Here is a 21967-nt window from a genome sequence, read left to right as displayed (position 1 = left end):
TTAGGTCTACACGCGCGCAAAGTTAAATAGGCTGCACTAGGGCGATAGATGTGCGTTGTTGTGGATAAGTATGTGATTGATGCCGAAAAGGACTGACTACTATTCAGAACAATTATTCATCTGTGAACATGCACAAGTGGACTCTTGTGATATCAGGCCAATTGGAGAGGCCAATTTCCAGGCAAATATCACAAACAAAAGATAGACTCCTGAATGCAAAACTGATTACCCAATGACCGAAGACTGCCATAAACTGTTTCTATATCTGAGTCACTCAGACTCAGGATGAATAATCCTAATAACTTCAGCTTGCTAACATTTTCAGTTCAACTGGATTGATTTTTTCTTTCACTGAATTATTCAGTCAATGAACAGACACCTCAAACACCTGAAAGAGGTTAGATATTTATTCCATATAATATGAATCAATTTCTGATATAAGCTCTTGGATAAACTTTAATATAATTTATTTCAAAGGTCATATATAGAGTTATTCTTATAGTATCTGTCCAGGGCTCTGGTTGGGAGCAGAAATTCAACCTATAACCAACCACTCACACACACACAGATAGATGCACAGACACATGCTGTCACTCACACAGAGACATACATAGCCTGTCTAAGGAGCACAAAGACAGAAGAGAGGAATCACACACCAGGAAATAACTAGCCTAGACATCACCCAGACTAAACGACACTGATCCCTGCAGAGTTGAAGAGGGAAAGGAGACCATCACAGAACAAGGTCTGATCATCGCGTCTTTGGCTGCGGTCATTTCTACGGTCGGGGGGACAGTCCCAGGATGACGCCGCTCTCCACACTAACTCCGGACTGCTGGTTCCGAACGTTCCCCGAGGTTCCCCTGCACGGCGCCTCAGTGGCTGGCGGCGGCCCCCATGCGCAGGAGCTCCTTGCGGTGTGTGAGGATGACGTCGAAGCTGTCCTGCAGGCGGTTCTGCTGGTCCTGCACGCGGCCCTGGAGGGTCCTCACCCAGCGGATCAGCGCCAGGCGCCGGTACATGGTGAGCTGCAGCTGGTGCTTCTGCATCTCTTGCTCCTTGAAGCGCTGGCGGTCCTGGGCACTCCACAGGGCCTCCAGCGCCTCGTCGCCGGTGACACCACAACCGCCGCCGCCTCCGCCGCCTCCGCCGCCGTCCCAGTCGGAGTCAGAGGAGCCGTCCTCGTCCCCCGGCTCCATCCCCTCCAGGATCCCCCTGAAGCTCTCGCCCCCCCGAGGGCCAGGGAAGGTGTGGTCTTGTTCGGCGCTGGGCGGGCCCCCGATGCAGAGGCGGTCCCAGACGGACGGGAGGTTGCCGAGGCCGGCCTCTCCGCCGCCGACGCCGTCCACGAGCGAGGAGACGCTGCTGCTGTGGGAGCTGAAGGCAAACTCTTCGTCGCTGTCGCCCCACTCGAAGCCATCCTCCTCTTCCTCCTCCACCTCCTTGCCGCTGTACTCTTGGGACTCCTCCAGCTCCCTCTCCTTCTCCTTCTCCAGGTCGCTGGGTCGCCTCATCTCCTCGTCTATCCTGCCTTCTTCGGCTCCCTCGGGGGGCACCCGGCCGCCCCCGTCATCGCCGCTCTCCACCTCTGGGAGGGGCTCCAGCGGGCTCCAGCAGGGCAGGCGGGACAGGGGGGACAGCGGCCCCAGGGGCGCCCCGACGTGGTGCATCGGGCTGGGCAGCTCGCGGCCCATCGGCCCCAGGGAGCGAGGCCTCACCTGGTTGCGGTTCTCGTCTCCCCCCAGAGTGTCGTTGGTGTCCTCGCCCAGGAAGTTGAAGTTGCTGTCCTTCTCACACTTCCTGTTAAACTGCTGGGGGCCGTTGCTGAGCAGGCGCAGGGAGGAGGACATGCCTCCATAGGCAGCGTTGCTCGGGCGATCCTGCTGGAGCATTCTGGGCTTGGTGTGGGACTCTACTGCTCTGGAAGGGGCAGACAGGAAATCAGAGAGAAAGCGTGAGAGTTTAACAAACTTGGCCTGCTTCTGCCCTTGGCCTGCTTCTGCCCTTTGCGTCCTGTTCAAATCCATATATTATTTCATATATAGTAGTTTTAAAATACTAAGACTACTCACCTAGACAGGAACAACAAATCTAAAAGACTGCCTAACAAACACACAACCCCAAAATGCCCTATAGACTACTGGAAATCGTATTACCGTGATGTGGGCCTATAGTTTCTATGGCAAGCTGTTGGGAATGAAGGCACAAAAAAACAGACCACAGCCCTTTCCTAAATGATCATTGCAGAGCATAAGCGAACAATAGATAAGGCCTTTTCAGAAAACCAAGGAGTATTCCAAATTTCTTTAGTGAACATAACCGCTATTTAAGACAAGTACAAATACTACAAATATCACTTATTACATTGGCTGACCAAAATTGTCACTGTAAATCACCAATATTCTCCTGTATGGCTATAGCCTAGCTCTTTCATGAAAAACAATTGAATTTTCTTTGGAATGGTACAGTCTAGCTCATTCAGCTATTGTATTCATCTCCATTGTATAATTTCCGTTCAACAACATAGAAATGCAACCTATACAGATGTACAGGCACGTGGTGCTGAAGGACAGCCACCACGCGCCTCCGGCGTAGCGTGACGACCAGGCTACTTTAACTTCTGTCTGATCATCAAATCAACGTGACAAATGTAGAGCCCCGATCATAAAGTCAACGTCACGTTCTTGTCTTCGGTGACTGAAGGGAATGTAATGAGGTGAGAGAACCATACATTATCGCCTACCTTGCTTGACATCTATAGCATGACGCCTAGCTGAAGGACACATTTCCAAGCCACTGTAAATGCAGTACATTAGGATGCGTCTCTTGAGGTTAGAATGTGGCGAAGGCTCATGTAATTCTACAACAGTAAACTGAACTGTCAATACTGTATGCTATCATCAAAAGCGGAGAGAAATGTGGATTACGATCCATGCATAAGACAACGCCCATAAAATATCGCAATAACGTAATTTGAAAAAAATATGAAAAATATTATGTCGAGATTAATCCGGCCATGGCTTGTTATGTAAGAGCATCGCTCTGTTTGAGTCTCACCCCATCTCTCGGCTCCTGCGCTCGGCGAAAAAACCTTGCGCTCTCCGTTCATCCAGCTAGTGATGGTCTGCTCTTTAGACGGCTTTATTACATAGCCTAAATCAGGGACGCGCAAAAACACAATCTGAGGTAAATAAATGGAAGGCCTTGTCTTACCGTTTATTCTTCGTAGACGATAAAGATGCCCTCCCCGTCGGCCCTCCTCCCGCCGAGCTGTTAAAAGGATGTTTATCAGTGAATCCACCTCCCCCTCTCCCCCTCCCTTCCTGTGTACAGTCAGTGCTTATGATGCGCGTAGGCCTACCGCTGGCTGAGCGTATGACTCACTTCCCAAACTGGGCAGGGGCCGCAGAACAAGGGAAATGAGCACAAACTTGGGCAAATAGCTTGTTAGGTAGCACGGTACCAGAACATAATTAACACACTGGGGGCTACCATTTTATATTGCAACTTTGCAGGGATGTTCTTTTTACGGATTCAATTATAGGCTACCTGTGATGCATGGCTCTATATTTGGTTAGAGTGATATTAGAAAATTGTGACATCTGATCGTTTGGCATCACAGATTGCGTCTGTTGTGTCTGAGCATGTTTTTGTACATCACACAGACTCCGTAAGTAGCCTGTGTTCTCTCCCGTCCCATGACAAGCGATGGCTGCCGGCAGAACACCTCCCCCCTCCCCCGCTCACTCCTCAACCCGTCCAACAACATCCCCATTCAAGTGCTGCTCCTCCGGGCGTCTCCAGGCCCCTCCGCCTCGCCAGCCTTCAACAGTAGCCTTAACACATAAAAAATACATCAAACAAGAATGCGGCCCGCGGCCTCGTCACATGCTAAACCATCTCCATCTTCCAAACGAAAGAATGAGCAAAGGGGAGAGGGAGTCTGGGAGACCGAAAAGAAAATAAGGCCTAACTCAAACAACTCCAGGAGGTGAAAGAACGTTGCTATGATTATCGCATTCAAATTCATTTTGATTGTTGAATATTGCGTGGAACCAGATGCGTTTAAATGAACAGCATTGTTCCAAACGCATAAGAGCGAAATAAACAAAAGGCAAGGAGAGTTTGAAGTCCAACATACACACAAATGAGGCATCATGATTTTGATCTTAGCTGAGACCTGTGTGTAAGAGTTAAAGCCCCGTGGAGACTCGAGCTTTAACCCTCCTCCGTGTCTGTGCGCGGTGCCGATGAGTGTGACAGCGCCCGTCGGGTGTGCCGCCGGTTGGCCTGTCAGATACACGCAGTCAGATGAGGAGTGGCAGCTTCCCCGCACTCGACACAACGCCCACCAGCACTGTCTCACACGCCGCATGGTGGGTATGCTCAAGTGCACGTGTGCCTACAGCCCCAGTTGATAAGTATAGGCTACGGCTGCCATACTCTTGCCAAGCACAGCCACTTTGTAGGCCTGTATCAGGTCATCGTGAATATTCAACTGAACTGTTGCAATCATGAATAAGGGACTTAGCTAGATAATACAAATGATAGCATTGTATATCTGCAGGTAAAGGTCATTTTATTGACCTTAAAACCACACTGAGACAGGCTAACTATGTTTCTCAGTGAAACTGGACAAAATGTCCACCCAGTAATTGCTTCAAGGGCAGCAGTAAAATGTAGTGGCTCATTACAGCCCCCTCATGAGGTGATCTTAAACAGCAACAAACTGCATATTATCTACACAGTTAGTGGTACAATAGCCTGGTCAAACCAAACCCTCGTACTAATTTGAATGGTGAAGGGAAATGAAAATTGAGCGGAAGCTTACAGATGGCTATGCCAGGCTAGTGGTACACATTATTATTACAGATTAAGGAAAGAGACCCTGTGCAGAGAGCAGATCGAGACTTCAGCTATGTTAAAATATCCTTTATTTACAGCACACTAAAATACATTAAAAAGTAAAACAAATTAAAACAATCTTACATTTAAAAGCAACCAAAAACAATATTTACATGATAAAACTGCAAACAGTTGAAATTGCCATTCTGTTGTCTCACCAAGGTGAGGGTGAGGGGGGGCCAAGGTCACACAGGCGTTTTATGTGCGTTAGTTCTCCAGGTAGCTGAAGATGCTTCTTTGAGGTCCAGGGGCCGCTGCCTTTTTCTCTTGCCGTGGTCGCTTGGCTATGGGTGCCGGCGAATCGGAGCTCAATCTCTTCTTCACCTAAGAGAATGAAGTACACGGTGAAAGTGAGAACAAGATGGGAAAACAAGATGGGAAGACTATTTGGAACCTAAAATGGTTGAAAACAGATTTGTTTCAGACATCAACCTTCAAGATGTGTTGCTTTCTGCTGAGCCATAGGGAGCCAAGTGCCTTGCAGCTCCCATTAGAGATTAAAGACCCTTCTATATTTTCTACTTTCTTGAATTTACCCTTGGGGATCAATAAAGTATCTATCTATCTATATGCAAGTCCTCTCATTTAGTTATGGACTACAAGTATTTACATTCATCAATTTAGCAAACACTGTTGTCCAAAGTGATTTACATATGTCAGCTATATTACAAGGGATTACAGTGTCCCTGGAACAACTTGAAGGTGTGCACCTAACACACATTCTGGATAAACCACACACACAGATCCTTAGTTAAACAACGCTACCGTGACAATGAGCTCAACATTCACTAGCTTCATTTCAGAGCAGGGTATAAAGAAAGGGGAAAAAAGTACCCCCTTGTGGTACAAAGGAGGAAGGACATCTTTAATCCTTGCCTGGACATGGTGGCATTTAAAGCTTTAGCTCCTCTTAGTGGACAAAAATATGTACTGCAAATGAATCCTAAGCACTACCCCCAACGGTATATTGACTTGGTACATGGGATTTTGAGTTAAACTGGAAACATGCTGCTGGTGGGAATGACTGGCATAACTTGCCTGTTTGGGACGGTCTGAGGAGGTGGAGTTCTTCTCCGGAGAGAGAGTCTGGAACAGGAAGCCACGAGTGTTGCGCGGGCCAATGGGGTTGCCGTCGGAGATGGTGGCAAGCTTCTGCAGCATGGTTTTTGGCTGGCTCAGCAATGACCCCCTCTTGACCTTTAGGAGAGCAGAGGTCAAAAGGTCATGACACAGTGCACGTTAGACCTTGCATAGCTACTGCAACTGACACAGTTTACATTAAAGTGGGAAGTTTCACCCTCAGCTCTGAGCCCCACTCACTGCATTTTGAAAACTGCTAAACCGTGGGCAAGGGGTTGAGAAGGCTCAGAATTCTAGATATAATGTGTATACATGGGGTGCCTCTCATTCGCATTTTATAGATCCTCCCTTCCTTCCTCGGTCCTCGTTCTCACTGATCTAGATAAAGAATGATGGGGTGGCAACAATGGGCTAATTTATCCAGTGCTAGTTATAGATCAGTGGGGGCGAGTCTGGAGGACCGAGCATCGAGGATCGAGGAGGGATGTTGAGAGAGACCCATAGATGTGATGTTAGAAAAGAGTCAGTGATTATGAGTTACTGACCACTGCAGCTGGAGCAGGTCTCCGGAATGGGTCCGATGCAGCTCTCTTTTCTAGAACCGGAGCAACAGGAGCCTCTGGAAACACAGAGAGAGTGCGAGTGTGAGTGTGTGTGTGTGAGAGAGAAAGACAAACAAACAAACAAACAAACAAACAAGACAGACTGATGGAAGTTTTACTTTGGGCTCACCTTTCTTTTGCAGGGTCTTTGCCATCACCTTCTTGGCCAGTTTCATGAACTGACTGTTCTCTTCCTCACCAAAGCACTCATCCTCCTCCTCCTCCTCCACCTCCACCTCCACTGCCGCACCTTTACTCTTCTTGGACTGCGCCTCAGACTGCAACACACACACACACATAATCAGCCATACACACAAACATGCATACAAACAAACACACACAACCACATAAGATCACACACATACACATACACACACACACACAGCCACATAAGATCACATGCACACAAACACACACAGCTACATAAGATCACAAACACACAGCCACAAAAAAATCACATGTGCACATGCGCGCGCACACACACACACACACACACACCTGCTCCTTTAGCCACTGCTCCCTTTCCAGGCGTTCTTTCCTCCTCTGCAGTTCAGTCTGGTCCAGCTCTTCATCCTCCTCCTCATCTTCACCCTCACCTCCGGGGCCCTCAAAATCAAAGCCGTTCTCTTTGAAGAAACACACACACACGCACGCACTCATTAGTTTGTGTTTTACACAAGTGAGCTTCAAGAGCAGATCACCAGCTCACATAATGTGATGCTGAGAGAATGAGTTCAGTCTCATTTTCAGTCCCAGCCGCTGCCAGAGGTCATCTCTCTCAGACGGAGATAGACACCGTTGATACAATCAAGCATCACTGTCAAAAACAAAAATGCCATATCTACGATTATCAAGGTAAGCAGTAAAATAACCGGTGTTCAACAGAAAAGCTTGACTGCTTTATATGAAGAACAGGCAATTAGGAAGGCTGAGTCTATTTTGGATAATTACACCCATCCTCTGCACAGTGAATTTCAGCTTTTGCCCTCTGGCTCCCGTTTTAAATATCCACTAGCCAGGACAAACAGATACAAGCACTCTTTCATACCCTCCACTGTTCAACTGCTTAACTCCATTAAGAAACGCAGATAGCCATATGCAGGCTGTGTATTTATGTATTTATTTATTTCTGGGCTTATCTTTTACACTTTTAATTATTTATTTTTATAAATGTCCTGTGGAAGTGTGTTAGTGTATGTGTATATGGAAGTGTATGTGTGTGTGCTACTGCTGCAAAACAATTGCCCAAGCTGGGACAAATAAAAAACTACTTGACAATCAGATAAATGACTAAGAAAGAGACAGGAGGGCTGAGTGTGTGTGTGAGAGCAAGAGTGTGTGTGTGAGAGAGGGAGTGTGTGTGTGTGTGTGTGTGTGTGTGTGTGTGAGCGAGAGAGTGTGAGAGACAGTGCGTGTGAGTGAGCAAGCGAGAACTGATTAAATGTGCTGGTGCCTACCCATGTTTTTCCAGCGGAAGCGTCTCATTCGTCCTGGTCCATCTGAGTGCAAATCCCCGTCGGCAAGGTAACGTTCTTGATACAGACGCAGCTGACGCTTATCATCGTCAAGCACCTGCTTCCTGTAAAAATGAGCGACACATCAAAATGAGTGAGTGTGTATGAGAGAGCAAGTGTGTGTGTGTGTGTGTGTGTGTGTGTGTGTGTGTGTGTGTGTGTGTGTGTGTGTGTGTGCACGCGTGTGTGTGTGTGTCTTACATGTGGATCTTGTTGACTTGGTCCTGCAGCTCCTCATCAGATGGCAGGTCGTCCTGTCCCTCATCTTCCTCATATTCGCTGTCTCCGCCACCCTCCTCGTCATCACTGCCCAAATCACTGCCCGACAGCTCGGCCTCAGAGTCCACAAACTCAGTCAGCCTCCTGAGAGACACAGACAAAGAGAAGAGAGGGGGAAAAAAAAAAGACAAAAAGAAAGACGATGTGAGCCCATCAGATGAGATGTGAGCTCATCATGGTCAACAATGTCTGCCTGGGAAGCTATTACTTCTGGTCACAGATAAAGACATGGTCCTTACAGTTTCCTCTTTCCTTTCGGTCGGCCGAACACTGCCTGCTTCTCCTCCTCCTCCTCTGCTTCGCCCTCATCCTCGTCTTCATCTCCTTGCTGTTCATCTTCATCCTTATCTCCCTCATCCTCCTCACCCGATTCATCCTCCTGAGAGCAGAAATAAAGAATGTTACCACATGTACAGTCTCACAGCAAAAATGTCCAGATACCATGTACACACTGATGTACAGCAAATACACACATCAATAAAAACATAAACATACAGACACACACACACACACACACACAAATATTTCTGCGTACTCACCTGGCCACTGAGACTTTCCACATCTGACAGGAGCTTGAACTCACAATCATCTTCCTCTGGCTCCTCATCCTCACACCCCGTCTCTCCCCTACACACACACACACACACAAACAAAACACTCTGATATACTGGACTAATCCACAGAACCTCATGACCAAAGACCGTCTTATGAGAGAAACTATGAAACAGAATTCTTGTATATCGTGGTACCTGCTGGCCTTTGTAGTTTGTGAGTGAGAAGCGGGGCTGGACGCACACGTCAGTGGAGTAGCACCTGTAAGAGCGGACACACATACTGTATATTCAGATGAATGACACACACACACCACACACACACCACACACCACAGACACACCACAGACACACCACAGACACACCACAGACACACCACAGACACACCACAGACACACCACAGACACACCACAGACACACGATCGAGCAGAGCACTCACTGGGGCTGGTGAACTTTCCGGAGCAGAGCGCAAGCAGCTGGTCCATGTCCGTGTCCGAGCTGGCCTGCATGTCGGGCAGGCTTGGGGGCAGCGGGCTGGCGGCGCGCTCCAGAGCGCCCGTGGGGGTGCGCGCCAGCGACGACCCGCTCGCGTTCTGCGTGGCGAAGCCTCCCGAGCACAGCCCCAGCAGCTCGTCCATGTTGGCGTCCATGGCGTTCTCGTCCAGGCTCTCCAGGATCAGCCGTTGCCGCGACGAGGAGGTCGTCGTCGTCGGGGGCGCCCCGGGGCGACCCACGTTGAGGAAGCCGTCGGCCGTCAGCAGCTGCGACTGCGGCTCCTCCAGGTGGGTAGCCGTGTCCTCGTCCAGGGAGAAGCCGCCCAGGGGGGCCTCGGAGGGGGAGGGGGGCGCGTACAGGTCCTGGGAGTCCTCCACCGGCAGGGGCAGCAGCAGAGACGGATCCTTACCAGAGCTCTGACACACACACACACACACACACACACACACGTTAATATATGCATATATGTGTAGGTCTCACAGTGTTCAGCCTTTAGAGATACAAGTCCCTAGTTGTTAGTGAAAGGGTTGCTATACTGAGCCAGGCATAGAATACAGCAGATAATGGAGTGAATCTGGTCCAGGTCTAGGGCAGGTCAAAAGAGCAATGAAGTGGTTCTGAAGTACTGAATGGACATCAACATGTATTCTGTATAAAAATAATAACTGCGTAACATTCCTGAAAGGGCAAGTTGTGACATACTATGAGTGATACTATGGGTGATGAGTTATTGTGTGCACGTCCCATCTTCTGGCAGGCGCGGGACAAATTCATCTTGCTTCAGTGAAAAAATGTAAATGTCTACAACACTGCTTTAAGCTCCCATATTTAACGTTTAAAAAGGCAATGTTTCCATCCTGCTAGGTCTTCTTAATGCAAAAAGAAGTGTTTGGGATATTGCATGTGTATTGTGTAAAGGCAAGTTGTGACATACTATGGGTGAATAACATCTATTAATACGAAATTGGCTTGTTTGTTTGTTTGTTTGTTTGTTTGTTTGTTTGTGTGTGTGTTTGGGATATTACATGTGTATTGTGTAACGGCAAGTTGTGACATACTATGGGTGAATAACATCTATTAATATGAAATTGGCTTGTTTGTTTGTTTGTTTGTTTGTGTGTGTGTGTGTGTGTTTGGGATATTACATGTGTATTGTGTAAAGGCAAGTTGTGACATACTATGGGTGAATAACATCTATTAATACGAAATTGGCTTGTTTGTTTGTTTGTGTGTGTGTGTGTTTGGGATATTACATGTGTATTGTGTAACGGCAAGTTGTGACATACCGTACTATGGGTGAATAACATCTATTAATATGAAATTGGCTTGTGTGTGTGTGTGTGTGTGTGTGTGTGTGTGTGTGTGTGCGCGCTCGGCTCACCTTGGAGGCGGAGCCCAGGAAGCTGGGTCTGAAGAGGCAGGGGGAGGGGGAGGGGGAGCGGAAGACGCTGGAGGCCACGCCGCGCCCCGCGGTCCGGCTGACGGGCTGGTAGGACGGGATCATGGAGCCCATGAGCTCAAAGCTGCTGTTGTGGCTGCTGTCCTTCACCAAGGACAGAGAGTCGTCCTCTTCTGCGGAGCGGAGACGAGACAACGCAAACACTTGGTCTCAATCACACAAGTACGCGCTACGCACACCCACCCACATACAAACACGCAGCTACTCGAGCTGAACGGAAACGTCAGCCTGTTGCAGCGATGCCGCCCTCACTCACCCAGTTTATTATCGCTGTCCTGACCAGCTCCCATCCTCTTCACTCCGTCACTGAGGGGACAAAACAAACGCAGTCAGCAAACCAAACAAGGTTTAAGGTCACGTCTCCCTCTCGCCCGTTTATCACACACACACACACACACACACACACACGTGGACACAAGTGGTCACCTGGTGCGTGAGCAGGAGCTTCCAGCGAATAGCATAAGAGTTCCATCGTTGTCATGACGCGGGGAGGGGCTCCTCATCACTGCCATGTTGCTATCCGCAGCCTCTTCCTCCTCCTCTTCATCATCTTCATCCCCATCCTGCTGCTCGTCACCTCCACCAAGCAGCTCGTCCACACCCTGACACACACGCACACAAACACACAGGAGAGTTAAAAATAAACTCAAATACAAATACACACACGTACATGGAAACATTCAGTGTTAGCAACAAAATGGTCCTAGTGTACCTCTTCCTCCTCAGACTCGGTCATGTCCTCCTCCTCCTCTTCCTCCTCTCCACAGTCCTCGTTGTCGAGGCGATAAAGAGCGGCGCGCTTCTGTCTCTCCTCCTGCCGCCGCACCGCCATGGCCTTCTGGAGACGGGACTTGAGCAGGAGCAGACACTCGCCTAACACACACACACACACACACACACACACACACACACACACACAGTTAACCATGGCTTATTGGATAGGTGTCTGAGAAGAGCAAATACCGCTCAAACACACATAAACACACACACAGACACAGACACACACACAAACCATCCATCATAGATACAAATACTGCACGCTGACATTACATGACACGGTCACGTAAACTAGTGTGGTGGGTGTAGCCAAAGGATCTTTTGACAGAATTCTGTGGATCTTTTCACAAACACAAATCTGTGAAAATGTTTGTCACACAGTATATGACACAGATCTCTGTGTTGGATCTCTGATCTGGACATGGTCTACGCACACCCACATACAAACATGCAGCCAACTACAGCTGAACGGAAACTTCAGCCTGTTGCAGCGATTCCCCCCCTCACTCACCCAGTTTAGTGAAAAATGGTTTTTAACCATAATCGAGCAGCCCTATCTACCACTCCGCTTACCTGGCTTGGTGGAGGGCAGCTTCTCCTCCTCGGTGAGGGTGACGGTGAGGGCATCGGTGCGCAGCTCCTCCTGCCCGCCGGCGGTGCTGTCCTTCCGGATCACGCTGAGCTGCACGGAGCGCTCCCCCTTGGGCCGGGCCACGGGCTGGATGTGGCGCAGGAACCGGTCCTTCAGGGCCTCCAGAGCTGCACACACACAAGCGCGCTCGTCGTCACAATCACAAACGCACACACCCACGACTCAAATCTTCCTTCTGAACACGGCATCCCTGCATCACCAGTAACAACTAACAACTTGGACGTCTGAGGAAGGGTTGATGGGCCTGAAACGTCAGGGAACTAAATTAAACTATCAGGAGCAAAATCTGATTGGAGCAGACTTTTCTTTGACTTACGACTAACAACGATCAACTAAAACATGAACTATTTATACTGTTCACCATCTAGTTCAATGTGAAAACAAAACTGTGAAAGTTCTGAATGGAGTTAAAATCTGATAACATAAAACATTAGATTATAAGCTTACACAGTGCACGATCACATGGTCATGACAACACAGCATGTGCTTGGTGCTTGTTTGTGCTCTCACCTGGGTTCACCTGTGGGGCCTCCAGCTCCACAAAGGCGTCATCAGAGGACCGGAGTTTGGCCACCGGTGGCGGGTCCAGTCCCAGCTCTCGGAGCCGGGTCAGTTTGTCCTTACGGGTTTTGATGACCGGAGCTGGAGCTTCCGCTTCCGCAGGAGGGGCTAGATCAGCGGGTGCGTCCGTAGCCTTGGGCTCCGACCCAGGCACCTCAGGTTCTGACCCAGGAACCTCGGGGACGTCTGTGACCGCAGGCACGTCTGAGAGGGACGGTGCGTCCTCCATCAAAATGTCTGATGGGGCGTCTGGCGTGGCCTCACTGGAGTCTGGCTGGGCGGTGGGCTCCTCCTCCTGCTGCTGCACCGATGGGGCGTCTGTGGGCACCTGAAGGTCAGAGGCCGCTGCAGGGGCCTCTTCAGCCTGCTGGGGCTCCTTAGTCTGGCTCTGCTTGGTTGAGGCGGAAGTGGCCTCCCGGATAACAGCCTGGTACTCTGCTGACCTGAACAGGACCGGGGGAGAGCAGAGGGTCAGCGATACATTCATGTGTGTATTAGTTCATGCATCCACAGGTATAGTTGAGACAATGGGTATCACGTGCAGTAGTGTGTGCAATTGTGGGCATGCGAGATGCTACAAATGCTAATTTTTCTAGATTGAGTGAGTGCGTGAGTCTTACTTCAGAAGAGACATGCCAGGCCCTTGAGGTCTGGCTCTCTTTTTGAAGAACTCATGGATGCTCTTGGGCTCGGGCAGGTGGTAAGGCAGCCCAATGCTGGATTCTAAAGGGAAGGGAGACAGAAAAACCTGCTCAGCAATCAAATGTGTTTGGTAGAGCATGGCCTCAGAGATCAGCAGTACTGTACATACAGTACACACCACCGCCGACTTGGGCTTTCAAGAAGATCTGGACGCCCTGCCAAGGATGCTTGGGGGAAGCTTTGGACGCTTCAAACGCTTTGGCCGCTCTGACGTGGCAGCATTCTATTTTCAATCATGTTCATTTGCCGCTGAACCACGTCAAAGCTCATTACCATAAAGTTGACCCAATTTCAACTTTCTGCTTGACGCTCAAGACGCCCAAAACGCGATGCCGATGGATTTGCCGCTGCTTGCAGCTGAGAGAAGTCGGCTTCCATTGATAATGAATGACGTCCTGTATCTTTGGAAGCTCAAGTTGGCAGCGGCGTGTATGTACAGCTAGTACCGTAAACAGTTTACTCCAGTGGGCACTGACCTCTGACAAGCCTCTGGGTCTCGCTGTGCAGCTGCTTCATATACTCCTTACTGGCACGTGCTGCCTTTCTTTCCTACACACACACGCACAGACAGACACAAAGACACAGGATTGAACACAAATAAACATGAGGGAATAACAGCAGGCAACGCACTTATGCAAGATGTTTCCAGAGGAAAATCCAAAATAAGCAAAGCCTTACCACACGCTGGGGCTTCTCTGCATACTCTTCTTCGAGGTGAGGCTGAAGTGCATGCGCAAAGTAGACAGTTAAAAGAAACACTACAATTACCTCAACGGAATTCTTAATTATGCGTCGAATCAGACGTGCATGTGTTATGGAGAGAATTTGTGTGTGGAAGAAAGGGCAGTGGGCATAGGTGTCTGACCTTGTGTTTTTTGGCCTTCTGTTTGACAGCCGCTCTAATTGCCTCTACAGACTCCTCCTCCTTCTCATCTTCCTCCTGCTCTGCATCAAACAGGTCTGAGTTGCCAAGGAGACAGCCACTATCATTGATACCTGCAGGGGTCCGGATCTCCTGAGAGCACAGCACAAACGTAGATCAGAATGATTCGAAAGACAAATTCATTCAGATATATGAAACCATCTCTACCTACAAATAACCATCAGCACCAGACGTTCTTCATTTAATTCACTCAATTTCACATGGTCAACAAGGATCTTCAGTAGAATCACTCAATAAAATGTCTATGTTCCGGCAGCGCTCTATTAGAGCTGTTCTCACACTCACTTCATCCGCCTCTTTCGGCTGCTTCTTTCCAGCCTCCTTCTTCCTCCCTCTCTCCTTACGGCGCTTGGACTTCTCCTTCCTCCTCCCACCGTCTCGCACGCTGTCCTCCTCCTCCTCGTTATTCTCCTTCTCACTGTCCTCACTGTCCCTGGAGACACGAGCGATCCTTTTCTTCGTCCTCGTCGCCTTCTTCACCTTCGTCTGCTCCTCGGCCGCCTCCTCTGCCTCGGCCTCGCTGGACGCAGAGAGGACGAGCGCGCCGTCCATCCCGCCCGCCTCCTCGGCCTCGTCACTGTCGCTGTCCCTCAGAGCCTTACGAGAGCGAGGCTTCCTGGCCACTGCAATGTCCTCGTCGTCGTCAGAGTCTAGAAGACAACACGGATATCACGTTAGAATATAGGCTGGGTGAACCCTGCCTGACCTGCCGGCTGCTGGAAATTTGGATCCCCCCCAACAGCTCAGGCTGGAAACCTGCACATCTGCTTCCTGTCCAAAACCTTTGGGTCCAATCACAAACTAGCTTATCCAAAAGACGCACTGGATCGTTGGTCTGATTGGTTGAAGAACTATCCAAGTGTACGGAGTCATTTGAACAATGCCCATTGATCACGCCTCTTGTTCAGCAGAAATAAAGCACCGACCCCCCATTCTAATGTTCAATCTTAAAAGATTGAGCTAAGAATGGTGATAGCCAGACTAGTTAGAATAATGAATCACAGTAACTTTTCCATGACTATGGAGCACTTACCTGCTGGTTTTTCTGGTGGGGGTGGCTTCTCACTGGTTTCCACTTCCATTGGTGAGCCCATCCCGCTATCAGCATCACTCTCAGCTGGCAGGGACTCGACCGGCAGCACCAGTGGGGGCTAGAGAGGAAGAGAAAAAGGCCAAATGGTACATGACCAACTGGTACTACACACACAGCAAACTTTTACAGCTGACACTCAGAAAGGCTTTCTCACACCTTTTGTCTTAAGGACATAAATACTAAGTAAAAAAACTGACAACTGAGGAATTACAAGTCAGACCAGATAATGAATGCAGATAGAACCTTTAAGGTATCTAGGTCCATGGTTGCATCAAATCTAAATTCCATTTAAAAACCAAACTCGATCACATTTTAAATAGCCATCACTGCCTTGTTGCCTTAAACCAGTTATGGGTCAGGGTGAGGTAAGAAAAATAGATGGTGAAAATGACTTGACAGCTGGTCAAAGGAGGGGGCAGGGGGGCTAGATACAACCCTTTGTGCATACATGAGAACACCCGACAAACGTTTGTGAACATTAAACTTTAGTCCTTCTCTGTCTGAATTACCAGTGAATAAAAATATCTAGACAGATCCTCAACCATCTACTATTTATTTTGTGTTTAATCAATAGTGAATGCCAAGTGTTAACATGATATCGCACCCTTTCTTTCGGCGAGAGCATACAAACTTTCTACAAGGGAAATTTAAAATTTAAAGATTAAGTTAGGCGGGCGCAAAGTAACATTAAATTATTAACCGCTGAAGGTTAAAGGTTTCTACCGACAAAGTAATGTTTTACAAAACAAGAGTTTGACCAACAGCTTTCTCTGGACATAAAGTCCAGTATAGTTAGCTGATGTTTACAGTGTTTATAACAATAGGTTAGTCCTCGCCTCAAAATAGCCCAAAACAACCGCTTATGCACTTGTAAGAACAGGAGGCCTGAAGACCTCCATATGGGTATCTTATTGTACCTCGATATGATGGCTCGTTATGCGAATGTCCTGACTTAATGTTAATGTTAACGTCAATTAAAGTTATCATGTGCTGGTTACATTAACATAACATTCATTTTAATACGCAAACACCAAATGTATCAACGAAGTTAGCTTGCTAACTTTAGCTGAGAGCTCGAGCTTGTATGTTTTGGTGGGATTTACATGATGAAATGAAACAGTCATTTTGCTCAAACACTGTCATTATCAGCGGGTAGCTACAGATAGGTCTACTTTCAAAGTGGTTTAACGAGGTAACGAATGCGTAAGCAATTAAGTTAAACTTGGCGTTATTAACGCCGATTAGCTTGACAATTTATATAAACAAAATGTTAGCCAGCGATAAACTGAAAGTCAACGATAACGTTACCTGTTGAGAGGCTAGTAGGCTCATTTTGGTCCACCTATCCTTTACGTGATACGGTATCTAATCTCCCAGTAACTTCATCAAACCAAACTGGTGCACAAGTTTAAAATCATAAATAGTTTAGCTATTTAACACCAGCTATACTTTTAACAAAACGTAAAATGAGCTATTGTTCGGTTAGTAACTACTTATATGTCCGCCTCGTCTCTCCCGCCTGTTTCCCGATTGTGAATACTTCAAGCTTTCGCGCGTTGCTGGCACCGGACATGATGAGCTTTCTCTCAAGCTTTCTATTGGACAGTGACTCTTTGGACCAGGAAGTTTTACTTTTTGATTTTGTGACAACAAAACATGGAAAGATTTTATGATTTTGATACTACCATGTACTATAATGACACCACCTCATCCAACCTCTGGGAATTATTTATTTCAAGCGCAGATACAAAATATTGTTGGACTGGTGTGAAAGTACCCTTACAAAAATAAACTGCAGTTGTGAGAAAGTGCGGTTAGTGTCAAATGACAGGCCTATTATTAATGCGACATGACCTATTTGCATTAATTGTTAGGACTCTTAGGTCTTAGCAATTGTCTCAACAGGTCTCTGCAACAGATATCCTAATTAATACGTGTATGGATTACATTTTATCAAAGATCCTTTAGAGCTGTGATTGAAATGTCAGCAGACTAGAATCAAAGATCGACCAAAGATTCTAGAACAGAGCTCTGTTCTAGAATCTTTGATCTAGGCTGTAAAAAATCACAGATCTCAGTGGGCTAGAATTTGTTGGGGAAAGTTAGTTGCTATGGGTTACAATTGTGACGCATTTTACCTTTATGATGCAAGTGATGACATATGCAGTGGGTGACAGTCACCTCATTATTTTTTTTAATTTAACAGTCTCATCAGCAGTGATAAGACTGGTTTTCAAATTGATCATTTTCTTCCATAAAAGAATCATTCAATCATTCATTTCATGAAAAACGCATGACAGAAACCATGGAAGGTAAGTGCCATTTTTAGTAGCCTAGTGCTGGGCTGAAGTCTTTCTTTTAACACATAATTTTGTCCATATAGAGCCTTTTCAGATTTTGGTTTAAAAGATAAACTGTTTGCTATATTTTCATTCACAGAAGATCTTTCTCAACTTGAGACTGCATCGAGACACTCTGATGGCTCAAGTTCAGGATCTACTCTTTGCTCACCTCAGGAGAAGAGACAGCTGTCTCATTTACAGGAATATATTCTCAATCTTACTGAGGAGTGAGTTTCGCACCTTACAAGTCAATTCAACAATGATCCACCTGCCTTGAAATAATTCTGATTTTAAGTTTATGAAGGTCTTGTGTTAAAATGTCCCCTTCTTCTTTTTTCTCCCTTAGGGAGTGGATGGCTTTCAGCAGCATGCTGCAATCTCCTGTAAGTACTGTTCCAACAATAGTGTGTCAGATTATCTTACCTTCCAAACTTTTTAAATTACCCTTAAAATAAAGATGTCAATTCATTTTCTGCTTTTGGGACTGTGTATAACACATTTTTTATTGACCACAGATGACAAGGTCACAGTTTACAGAACTGTGCATGACCGTTTTGAAAGTAGTGAGCCTTAGCTCCATTACAGTGATTCTGCCGGCGTATGTCTGTGTGGCAAAGGATGCATTCTTAAGGTCCACCACCCTCTCAGACACCACCTCAACTGAAAGGTATACCAGTCAAGCAGAATCACAGAGAGTGAAGGATAATAACTCAAATTTTCTAAATGGATTTTGAAACAAACACTTATGGAAACTGTGTTGAATGTAGTAGACTACTTCTTAAGTGAGAGTATTTTAAAGGGTGAACCATGAAACAATTTTGTATAAAACACTTGTAACAAATCTCAATATTTGTATCTTTATTAAAGGTCTCCTTCATCAGTGCTGTGCCGTAGCTCACTGGCTACGTCTCCTGAGTCACTGGTGACGGATGCAGACTTCACAGATGAGAGCGCTGCGAGTGAAAGTACCTCGTCCTCTTCTCCTGAAATCACTCGTGGTCCTGTGAGCGAACTGGTGCGCAGAATGAAAGGGGCCCTGGCTACGTTCCGTAAATCGGTTGCATGGTACCCAGTGATCACTGAGGTCTATGACTCAGAAATGGATGCTGCAAGCTCTGTGAGTGAGTCCTCTGCCCACACGGAGGCCCATGATTTGACCTGCATCACTGCTATCCTGGAAAGACTGGTAGCCAGTGGAAACATTGAGAAGGTCGCCAGGAACCTTGTCACTCAGATTCAGGGTGTTCTCCAGAACAGCAGCCCAACCTCTATTCCTGTGGCTGCTAGCAAAAGCCTGTCAGATTCTGTCCTCGCTACGAAGGTTACAGTTCCAAAGCGGGTTGTAAGTGCTTCTAATTTAGTTTATACCTACGCTGAGGATGCAATCAAGAACTTGCTCCAGCCATATTTCTTCCCCCTTGTGGAATGGAACACAAATGAAGACGTTGCTTCGTCCACAATGTTCTCATCCAGGACCCAAAGCACACTCTCTGGCTCTTATGCCACTAGTCGTCCACGTAGCTCCCAATCTGCTGATGCAGCCACTACCAAAGGTCCTTCCACTGTGCCCTCTCTACTTGGACTGGATAAAGCTGATTGCAGCTGCCTGATGACCAGACTAATTCAAAGGCTGCCTGCTAACATTAATTATGTAGAAACAGTGGAGTCTTCCCAATCTCACATTCCAACTTGTGATCAAGGCATGTATCCTTCACGTACATATAGTGAAGTAGCAAACCTCTTCACCCAAGTGATGACTTTCCAGGTAATGGACATAGTGGATTCGGAGCTGAAGAGACATAACCAGGCCAGCTTGTCCAACAAAAGATCTAGCGCCAGATCTTCTGACGAACCCAAGATCTTATCACCTGACATGGATGGAACTGTCACTGAAGGAGAAATATCCTTTCTGCTTGATACCAGCCCTGGCCACTCTGGTGGTTTGTTTTCCGGACTGATCCAGAGGTTCCTTGCAGAATTCAGATACTCAGAATCTGCTGTGTCTGATGCAGGTGACGACATCAGAGGCACCGCTGCATCATCCCCCAGGAGCCAAAGCACCCGATCTGGCGCTGCAAGCTTTGAGCCGGACATGGCAAAGGACTCAAAAGCTGCATCTCAAAAACTTAAAAACATGTTAGGGCTGTTCACCAGTGTGATGGTTCGCCAAGTTGTGGATGTCCTTCACAAAGAATCAACAGTGGAAATGGACAGAGATCAGCTGAAGGTTGTCCCCACTGTAGAAGAGCAATGCAGTGCAGATGAGCAGCCTCGTGGCTCAACCAACAGACCATCAAGTTCCAAAGCCTCTGACCGACTCACCATTTTGCTGTCAGATGACATAACTGATGGAGATGAAACAGTCTGTGACAGTGAGCAGAAGAAAAGTACAGGAAGCCCCTCCACTATGGCCTCTATGGTTGGTTCAGACAGCAGTGACAATGGCTGTTTGGTCACGGTGCTGATGCTAAGGCTGTTGGCAAAAATTAAGGACCAACCAACTGCTTCAGCTGATATGATGGACTCCTCCCAAGAGCTGATTGAGAAGCTGCTCTCTGAGTTCAGCAGTACCTCAGGAACTCCAACCTTCCACACTTATCCAAGCAATGTAAAGGTTCAGGCAATATTCAGAACCATGGATAAGTTCCTCCTGAGGGAATTTGGACCAGAGACCGTCCTTCAGAGAGCTGCGGAGACACAAGACATCTCCTTTGATAAGGTTTTGCTAACGGCATTGAGGAAGGAACTGCTGCACCAGAGTGGTGAAGCAACTGCTGCCCCGGCAACCCAGAATGCGCCACCCTCCCCTCAGCCGATGCCTGTTGCAGAGGAGGAACAAACAGGGCTCTCTGACAAACAGGGCTCCACTAAACTGAGGATGCCAAAAATGAGGTTCAGAATGAAGGTAATTAACAACGCTATATCTTATTATCACAGTTTCTCACAGTTGTCCAATTCTACTGTTTCTTTCCCATGATGTAGGTCAGTCTGTCACCTGAATAACATTTATTTTGTTCTAAACTATTAGATGCCAAAAAGAGGTAGCAGGAAAGTGTCTCCCAACAATGCCTTTTCTGACACAGGTAAGTTCTACAAGACATTCAATTTGCAAATCTGTCATCATCGTGTTTCACTTCCATTTTCATATGGTGTGGTATTATAATTAGTTGCTGATGCTTTTTTTATTTCCTACTGATGATTTGGATTTGCTTCTCCAGCTGATAAGCAATCAGAGACCTCTGCCCCTGGTATGCCATGTGATGAGAGGAATACATCTGCGTCTGCTTCTGGACTGAAGACTCGCAAACGATCCTTTTTCCTCAGGATTTTCACATGCTGCATAGGCACATCTGAAGCCTAGGCCATTATTATTCTTAAAAAGTATATCTTCCCTTTCTTTGCCCAATTGTTTCCTATCAAATATAATAATAAAGTTGTTGGCCTTCCTTACATAAATGTGAAGAAATGTTCTTCAAAATAAATAATAACGATGATAAATGATAATAATGATAATAATAATAAGTAGGCTAAGTAAAAATAAACTTAATTGAAAGCATTAACCCACTTCAGGTGAACCCACTTCAACCCCACTACCTTGAATACCATATTAGTGCATTTAGCCTTTATAGTAATTAATTATGCTCATGATGATCATGAGGTTAGATGAAGATCTGTGAAGCCCCTTGAGACATGGTACAAACTGATGCCAGGACCTTCATCAAGCTAGTCCATGCAGTCACAGTCCCTGTGCAAAGTTTGATGAAGATCCCTCAACATCCTTGGACTATGAGAAATATACAAGTATAATACTATGAAGTTCTGCATGACAAAAACAATATCTCTGAGCAACTTAGAATAATGTAAGCACCCATATCCACAACTATAGCACCATCAGCGGGCCTGTGTATCTGACCTTTCTGACCTTTCATGTTAATGACATGAATACAATATTAAGTCAAAAGTGATGATGCCATAAATAGCCATTACTTATAAGTCATTGTGCACGAATGAA

At 46.9% G+C, this 21967-nt stretch overlaps 3 protein-coding genes across 4 annotated transcripts; 1 reads left to right on the top strand and 2 right to left on the bottom strand.

Annotated features, from left to right (window-relative positions):
* Nucleotides 1-389: 389 nt before the first annotated feature.
* On the bottom strand, nt 390-3176 carry LOC134073000 (UPF0500 protein C1orf216 homolog). 2 transcript variants are annotated; one of them, XM_062529925.1, is made up of 2 exons: nt 3058-3176; nt 390-1920 (listed from the first exon to the last, which is right to left on the bottom strand). In XM_062529925.1, exons 1-2 carry the CDS (start codon nt 3060-3062, stop codon nt 876-878), a joined length of 1050 nt encoding a protein of 349 aa, XP_062385909.1. In that variant the 5' UTR covers nt 3063-3176; the 3' UTR covers nt 390-875. The 2 variants fall into 2 exon arrangements, with proteins under 2 accessions (XP_062385909.1, XP_062385908.1); XM_062529924.1 differs by having other exon boundaries at nt 390-1915; nt 3058-3166.
* Nucleotides 3177-4917: 1741 nt separating this feature from the next.
* On the bottom strand, nt 4918-17145 carry LOC134072940 (claspin). The gene is made up of 24 exons (XM_062529824.1): nt 16922-17145; nt 15554-15671; nt 14806-15170; nt 14443-14592; nt 14256-14297; nt 14054-14126; nt 13496-13598; nt 12825-13318; nt 12236-12421; nt 11598-11758; nt 11312-11487; nt 11142-11191; nt 10808-10998; nt 9371-9842; nt 9130-9193; nt 8920-9007; nt 8620-8759; nt 8303-8464; nt 8045-8166; nt 7086-7213; nt 6718-6865; nt 6531-6604; nt 5944-6102; nt 4918-5229 (listed from the first exon to the last, which is right to left on the bottom strand). Exons 1-24 carry the CDS (start codon nt 16943-16945, stop codon nt 5113-5115), a joined length of 3807 nt encoding a protein of 1268 aa, XP_062385808.1. The 5' UTR covers nt 16946-17145; the 3' UTR covers nt 4918-5112.
* A 973-nt stretch (nt 17146-18118) lies between these two features.
* Nucleotides 18119-20040, top strand: LOC134072345 (uncharacterized). The gene is made up of 5 exons (XM_062528978.1): nt 18119-18182; nt 18302-18338; nt 18471-18622; nt 18823-19519; nt 19981-20040. Exons 2-5 carry the CDS (start codon nt 18309-18311, stop codon nt 20038-20040), a joined length of 939 nt encoding a protein of 312 aa, XP_062384962.1. The 5' UTR covers nt 18119-18182; nt 18302-18308.
* Nucleotides 20041-21967: the final 1927 nt, after the last annotated feature.

The sequence above is a fragment of the Sardina pilchardus genome, chromosome 24 (genome assembly GCF_963854185.1).
Source record: "Sardina pilchardus chromosome 24, fSarPil1.1, whole genome shotgun sequence".
Classification (NCBI taxonomy): Eukaryota; Metazoa; Chordata; class Actinopteri; order Clupeiformes; family Clupeidae; genus Sardina; species Sardina pilchardus.
The sequence above is the reverse complement of the archived record's forward strand: the minus strand, read 5'-3'. Positions and strand labels throughout refer to the sequence as shown.

Bases quoted from the DNA above. Each gene is read 5' to 3' on its own strand.
- LOC134072940 (XM_062529824.1), bottom strand. From the start codon at position 16,945: ATGAGCCTACTAGCCTCTCAACAG. The intron at 14,127-14,255 runs GTAAGGCTTTGC...GTGTGTGTGTAG, and splicing joins CAGAGAAGCCCCAGCGTGTG to GAAAGAAAGGCAGCACGTGC. The intron at 13,599-14,053 runs GTCAGTGCCCAC...CCTTCCCTTTAG, and splicing joins GACCCAGAGGCTTGTCAGAG to AATCCAGCATTGGGCTGCCT.
- LOC134073000 (XM_062529924.1), bottom strand. From the start codon at position 3,109: ATGAACGGAGAGCGCAAGGTTTTTTCGCCGAGCGCAGGAGCCGAGAGA. The intron at 1,916-3,057 runs GTGAGACTCAAA...CTTCCAGAGCAG, and splicing joins CGCAGGAGCCGAGAGATGGG to TAGAGTCCCACACCAAGCCC.
- LOC134072345 (XM_062528978.1), top strand. From the start codon at position 18,309: ATGGCTTTCAGCAGCATGCTGCAATCTCCT. The intron at 18,339-18,470 runs GTAAGTACTGTT...TATTGACCACAG, and splicing joins GCAGCATGCTGCAATCTCCT to ATGACAAGGTCACAGTTTAC. The intron at 18,623-18,822 runs GTATACCAGTCA...TCTTTATTAAAG, and splicing joins GACACCACCTCAACTGAAAG to GTCTCCTTCATCAGTGCTGT.